The sequence below is a fragment of the Amblyraja radiata genome, chromosome 32 (assembly GCF_010909765.2).
Source record: "Amblyraja radiata isolate CabotCenter1 chromosome 32, sAmbRad1.1.pri, whole genome shotgun sequence".
Lineage (NCBI taxonomy): Eukaryota > Metazoa > Chordata > Chondrichthyes > Rajiformes > Rajidae > Amblyraja > Amblyraja radiata.
Window position 1 is genome coordinate 6577833 of NC_045987.1, and position 7197 is coordinate 6585029.

The following is a 7197-nucleotide window of genomic DNA, read 5'->3' on the forward strand; positions in this document are numbered from 1 at the left end:
AGCCTTGAATCATGACCTAGTCATTTTATGTGACTCGTTACCACAGTAACATATTGTAAAATTAAATGAAATGCTCCACGTAAGACACAGGACAGTCCAGTACAGCACAGGATCAGGCCTACTGGTCCACAATGTCTGTGCCGAACATGATGCCAGGTTAAACTAATCTCGTGATCCATATTCCTCCATTCTCTGCATGTCCACGTGCCTATCTAAAAGCCTCTTAAAAGCCACTATAGTATGCGTTTCCACCACCACCCCTGGTAGTGCATTCCAGGCACCCACCACACTCAGTGAAAGAAAAACTTGCCATTGCATCTCCTTTATACTTGGCCCCTCTCACCATAAAGCTCTGCCCCCTAGTCTTTGATATTTCCACCCTGGTGGAAAGAGGTTGTGACTGTCACTTTACTCACACCTACAGTCAGTTGCGAATTTGAAACTCCTCTAGCTCTGTTATATTCACTCAAGATTCAAGATCCAAGGTTCAAGAGAGTTTATTGTCATGTGTCCCTGATAGGACAATGAAATTCTTGCTTTGCTTCAGCACAATAGAACATAGTAGGCATGACTACAGAACAGATCAGTGTGTCCATATACCATTATATAAATATATACACACATGAATAAATAAACTGATAAAGTGCAAATAACAGATAATGTGCTATTAATGTTCTGAGCCAAGTTTAATAGCCTGATGGCTGTGGGGAAGTAGCTATTCCTGAACCTGGTCGTTGCAGTCTTCAGGCTCCTGTACCTTTTACCTGAAGGTAGCGGGGAGATGAGTGTGTGACTTACCTATCACTCTTATCTTTCCATGGATACATGGCCCTGCTTCTCGCCAGGGTCAGAATGCTGCAGGTTTAAATCCAACTCCAGACTACACCTACTCCAGATTGAAACTCTTCAGCACGGGACTGAGAGAACATTGAATCAAAAATATATCGCTGGTATTTTTCAGGCTGACCCTGCATGTAGACTTTGTGTCGTGGAGACATTCTCCTTGAGACCACGCGGGTTTCTGTTTGTTCTTCTTTTCCCCGAGCAGTGTTAAGATTGTCTTCTGTAATTTACCCCTTGGCAAAGTGGCAGGAGAACCAAGGGATCTGAGAGAGATGTCACAGGTGTAAAGATGGAAGTGAAAGGCTTGGATAGCGTGGATGTGGAGAGGATGTTTCCACAAGTGGGAGAGTCTAGGACCAGAGGTCATAGCCTCAGAATTATAGGGCTTACCTTTAGGAAGGAGATGAGGAGGAATTTCTTTAGTCAGAGGGTGGTGAATCTGCGGAATTATTTGCCACAGAAGGCTGTGGAGGTCAAGTGAATGGATATTTTTAAGGCAGAGATAGATAGATTCTTGATTAGTACGGGTGTTGGGTTATGGGGAGAAGGCAGGAGAATGGGGTCAGGAGGGAGAGATAGATCAGCTGTGATTGAATGGCAGAATAGACATGATGGGCCGAATGGCCTAATTCTTCCCCTATCATTTGTGAAGAGGAAGGGGAAAGAATCAGATGGGTTGAATGGCATCCTCTGATTTATGTCAGTAAATCAAACTTATGAAGAAGCTTCCGTTTTGGGTTGCTCCCTTTCTATCTTTGTCTCACATCTTTTTGTCTCATCTCTGGCCTTTGTCCAATGACCTGCCTCCCAAACCCCCCCCCTCACCTACCACTTGCCAGGCTTCATCCTGCCCCTCCTCTCTCCCGGCTTTCTCCCCGAAACCTCACCTATCCATGTTCTCCAGAAATGTTGCCTGACCTCCTGAGTTAATCCAGCATTTGCATTGATTTTTGAATACCCCATGCTGCCGTGGTGAGTATTCTCTCCATGCTCTCACAAAGCCTTTGTCACTTTAGTGTCCTGCAACTAACATAATTGCCATTGCACTCAATGTGGGCTGAGCTGAAAAATAAACTTGGGAACATTCTTCAGACTTTTCCCCACACTTGGGCCTCAGGCATTTAGTCGGAATAATTCACATATGCGATCTTCAACCTGCTGTTTGAACTCAGTAAAGATAACCAGCCACCACGTACATACAGCACGGCAATGCAGCTGTTGTTACACTTGAGTTCAAAGTGACCACAGGTGGCTCTCCACCTTCCCATGATGCAGAGCTCCACGCGTCACCCATTTTGACCCCCAGCAGTGCGAGAACATTTGGCGGTAATTGTGTGACCCTTCCTCTCTTGCAGATGCCAAAGGCCTGTCCAACCCTGGGGAAGTGGAGGCACTTCGGGAGAAGGTGTATGCATCCCTGGAAGGATTCTGCAAACAGAAATACCCAGAGCAACCTGGCAGGTAACTTGCACAGTGCATCATTCAGAGCTGCAGACGTGTACATGATGGTACACTGTGTGCTGCCTCACTTTTATATTGAAGATAGACACAAAGTGCTGGACTAACTCAGCGGGTCAGGCAGCATCTCTGGTGAAAGAGGATGGGTGAAGTTTCAGGTCAAGACCCTTCTTCAGACTGAAAGAAGAAGGGAGGGAACTGGAGGTAAGAAAAGGGCAGAGCAGGGCCGACAACAAACGACCCTGGCCTTTTGTTACCTCCAGTTCCCTCCCCTCTACTTCCAGTCTGAAGAAGGGTCCCACATGAAACGTCACGCATCCTATTATCTCCAGAGATGCTGCCTGACACGCTGAGTTACTCCAGCACATTGTGTCTATCTTCGGTATATGCCAGCATCTGCTGTTCCTTTCTACACACTATATTACATTGGTTCTGAACTACTTTCCATTTTGAGAATTCATGAAACTAGGTCCACACACTGACCCTCACTGGGGTACAGGTACAGCTCCCCCCCCCACACACACACACACACACACACACACACACACGCGCACACACACTGACCTTCACTGAGGTACAGGACACACACACGCGCACACACACTGACCTTCACTGAGGTACAGGACACACACGCACGCAGACACACACACACACACACCTCACACATGTCACCCTCACACGGCGCACACACACACACGCACACACACACACACACACACACACACACACTGACCCTCAGTGGGGTACAGGACACACACACGCGCGCACACACACACACACACACACACACACACACACCTCACACTCACACACGTCACCCTCACACACACTGACTGTGGTAGGAAACCAAAGATCTCTGAGAAAACCCAGGCAGGTCACGGGGAGTACGTACAAATTCTGTACAGACAACACCCGTAGTGAGGATCGATCCCGGGTCTCTGGTGCTGTAAGGCAGCAACTCTACCACTGCGCCCTCTTGCCACCCTGCTGTTTTGTGCCATTCTGTGCTCTTGTATCGACTCTGAACCCTCCCTTTGTTGCCGGACAGGTTTGCCAAGCTCCTACTGCGGTTACCAGCGCTGCGATCCATCGGACTGAAATGCCTGGAGCACCTTTTCTTCTTCAAGCTGATCGGCGACACACCCATTGACACTTTCCTCATGGAGATGCTGGAAGCTCCTCACCAGATGACCTAAGTGGGCCGTGGGCACTGCAACCCAGAAACAATCTAATCTGCCATCCTTTTGTACAGGCTCGGTGCAAATGCCCTCGGCCTCCCCTCTACATTTACAGCCCCTCCTTCCCCATCCACCCCTGCCTCCCCCCCTCAACTGTAATTCCTCATTAATGAGTTGTCAAAGGAATAATTTTCTTTTTATATACACTCTGCATCAATCTCTGGGTCTGTGACGACTTGCTTGTTGAGAAGGCCTATGGTCCCGACTCTTCCCCCGGTGCAGGAGAGGCCTTGTCTGACTTGGATCTCATTGCCGGCTTGGTGCTGGAGTACAGGGGCAGCCTCCAGGGACGGGTCAGCGCCGGAGGCTGGACTTGGCCAGGACATCCGAAGGCCTCCAGCCCCGGCACGACGTTCCCAGCGGAAGTGCCGAGCAAGGCGGAGTTCATCTGACCAACTCAAGATGGAATTCGGCCGCCTCGGACTCTGCCCTCTCGCTAGTTCAGTGGCGAACTCTCCCAAGCCGACACGGATCCTTCCGGGCTTTGTCGCTGGGCCAGCGGGAGAGGTGAGGCTGACGAACAAAGCGGGCGCGCTTCCACGGCACCGATCCCGGGCAGAAGTCGGAGTAGTTCTCGTTGTTGCCCTCGGTCCGCCGTCTGAATGGTTCACAGAATACTTTCCGCTATCCCTTAAATCTTGGATTAATCGGAACGGAACCTCCATTTCAAACGTCGGGCCGTGCGTGCAGCAGGTGAGGTTTTTGGGATGAAACTCCTGGCTTCAAGCCGGACGTGCTGTGGGTGAAGTGACCTCCTGTGTATGTGAGTGAATCACTCGGCCCCAACAGCCTCCTTCCCCCAGACCCACCAACGATGGATTGGTACATCGGTCACCCCTTCAGTCCAGACCACGTCCGTGATCATCGGCCGGGGCTGGGGCTCGCATCCAGAAGATTCTTTGCTGCTAAGGAAATCGTCCAATTAATGAGTGAAAGTCGAACCCTGGATATAGAACAGGGCTAGGCAGAAGGAGTTTAGCTTTACAACATTGGAGCTCAATTTTTGTTCAATCTGCACTTACACTGATCAGCGTTACTCTTCCCCAAGCACACGCCTCATCCTCCACACTAATACTAATCTCCCTCTCTCCCATTTCTCTCACTCTGTCCCACTCTCACTCTCTCCTTCTCACTCTCTCCCTCTCACTCTCTCACTCTCACTCTCTCACTGTCCCTCTCTCTCTCTCTCTCTCTCTCTCTCTCTCTCCTCTCTCCTCATCTCTCATCTCACATCTCACTCTCACTCTCACTCTCACTCTCACTCTCACTCTCACTCTCACTCTCACTCTCACTCTCACTCTCACTCTCACTCTCACTCTCTCTCTCTCTCTCTCTCTCTCTCTCTCTCTGTCTCTGTCTCTGTCTCTGTCTCTCTCACTCTGCCTCTCTCTCTCTCTCTGCCTCTCTCTCTCTCTCTCTCTGCTTGGCCTTTCCTCCCCCCCTCTCCCTTTATCCTCGGAGGCTGGAGGGGGTCGTAGGAGAGTTCCATGCAGATTGACCTTGAGCAGCTTGTGTCTGTTTTCCCAGTTCCCTGTCTCCAGTTGCTCACTCTCACTGCCCCGCTCCCTGAGGCGAGTGGCCCTTGTGCGCGGGTTCTCTCCAGCGCCCTCTTGTTTTGGTTCATGTCTTTATTTTACTTCAAATCGGAATTTTAACCTAAAATATAAATATTTTAAGTACAGCAATTTTGTAAAAATGAAAGTTAAAAATTGCATTTTAAAACTGTTGCGAGCACAGAAAGTGATGCAATAATGGAGACGCTCACACCAGACCAGTCTCTGTACACAGCCACAGGGCAGTAGCACCATGGAGGTGGCTCACACCAGGAGACAGTGTTCCTGGAGCCTTTATTCAGGATGCAGACGTTCAGCTTTATTGCCTTTCCTCATTTGCCCACGCCCACTGCGTGTCATTGTTTAATCTCATTTTATGGCCAATCATAGCTAAATCTATACTTGTCTACAGTTCTCCCAATCTCTCCTGTATGCCTTTATCTGCCTGTCTTCCCATTCAACCTGTCTGTGTGAGAGTGAGTGTGTGTGTGTGTGTGAGCGGGTGTGTTTGGGTCTGTGTGCGTGCGAGCGGGGGTGTGTGTTTGTGCGGGTCTGTGTGTGCGAGCGTGTGTGTGTGCGAGCGGGTATGTGTGTGTGTGTGTGCAAGTGAGTGTGTGCGAGCGTGTGTGTGTGTGTGGGTCTGTGAGTGTGTGCGAGCGTGTGTGTGTGTGTGGGTCTGTGTGGCGTGTAGGCCTGTGGGTCTCTAAGCGAGTCTGTGGGTCCATGAGTGTGTGTTTGTATGGGGCGGTGTGTGAGTGTGTATGTGTGGGTCTGTGTGTGTGAGAGCGCGTGTGTGTCTGTATGGTGGGTCTGTGTGGCGTGTGTGCAAGCGGGTGTGTGTGTGGGCCAGTGTGAGTGAATGAGTGTGTGTGCGCGCGCACCTTATTTTGTCTGTAGATGTCCCTCTGCTCTCTCACTGTGTCTCTGCGTGTGTATGTTCATCCCTCGCCGCCCCCCCCCTCCGCCCCAACACAATGTGGGTTTCTATCTCACGTACCCCCAGCCCCCTTCCCCCTCCCTGGTGACCGAGCCTTACTGGTGGGGTGTGCCCGGCCTTGTGGTCAGTCAGTTTTGAGATGAGACGGTGATCAGTCTGTGTTGACACTACAAACACTTGCTGAAAAACAGAAAAAGAGAAGAGAAATGTCTACAGAAATCTATTTTTGTATAAATGAAACTTTATCCCTTTTGTTAGATTGAATTTCACTGAATTATTGTAAATGTTAATACTTTAATAGTCTGCAGGGTGGAAGCAAGTGTTGCTGGGGCCGTTCGAGAATTGTTCCCTGTTGGTTTTTTAATTTTCAATCAGTGGCTCTGCATGCCCATCGGGTCTGAGCATTCCACCGCAGTCTAGTTCACTCTGGTTACTGACTGATGTGGGATTCCCCAGGAGTTTCTGCTCTTTGCCCGAGAGGGGAGACTGTGGGGTTTTTCAGATTGGTCCCACGAGCTGTGCAGGTGCTCTCCCAGCCTGAGAGAGCGAGAGAGAGAGCAGTTTATGGGGCAGGGTCTCGGACCCTCATTCAGATCGGGGCGCCCTGTGATTGCAGCCATTTGGTTTAGAATTTGTTTCTGTGTTCAATGTAATAAACTGTTTCCCTGTACCCTACCCTGCGTCACCTCTTGTTATATTTCGAACCACTGGAGTTGGGAAGGTCGCGAGGTGCTCTCATGAACAGGTGCAAAGGTTGCAGGACTAGTTGGAGATGCAAGGAACTGCAGGTGCTGGTTTACCAAAGGAAAAACCCACGTGAGTGCTGGAGTAACTCAGCGGGTCAGGCAGCATCCCTGGAGGACGTGGAGAGACCACGTTTCGGGTCGGAGCCCGTCAATAGTTAAACTGCTGGGTGCCCTGCCAAGCTTCTGCCTCCAGCAGCACAATCCAGAATGAAGGGACGTCAACAGATTGTGGAATTCTCTGCCTCAGAGGGCGGTGGAGGCAGGTTCTCTGGATGCTTTCAAGAGAGAGCTAGATTGGGGTCTTAAAAATAGCGGAGTCAGGGCATATGGGGAGAAGGCAGGAACGGGGTACTGATTGGGGATGATCAGCCATGATCACATTGAATGGCGGTGCTGGCTCGAAGGGCCGAATGGCCTACTCC

The 7197-nt window shown here is 50.2% G+C and overlaps 1 protein-coding gene across 4 annotated transcripts in view; it reads left to right on the forward strand.

The window, feature by feature from the left end:
* Window positions 1–6704, forward strand: part of rxra (retinoid X receptor alpha) — a 112819-nt gene extending 106115 nt beyond the window's left edge. For 2 of the 4 annotated variants that reach the window (XM_033048978.1, XM_033048979.1), the window contains 2 exons: window positions 2199–2304; window positions 3350–4734. In XM_033048978.1, coding sequence (XP_032904869.1) covers window positions 2199–2304; window positions 3350–3497 — 254 coding nt within the window. In that variant the 3' untranslated portion in view covers window positions 3498–4734. Of the gene's footprint in view, window positions 1–2198; window positions 2305–3349 lie in introns of all 4 variants that reach the window. The other 2 variants (XM_033048980.1, XM_033048976.1) reach the window with 2 other exon arrangements.
* Window positions 6705–7197: the final 493 nt, after the last annotated feature.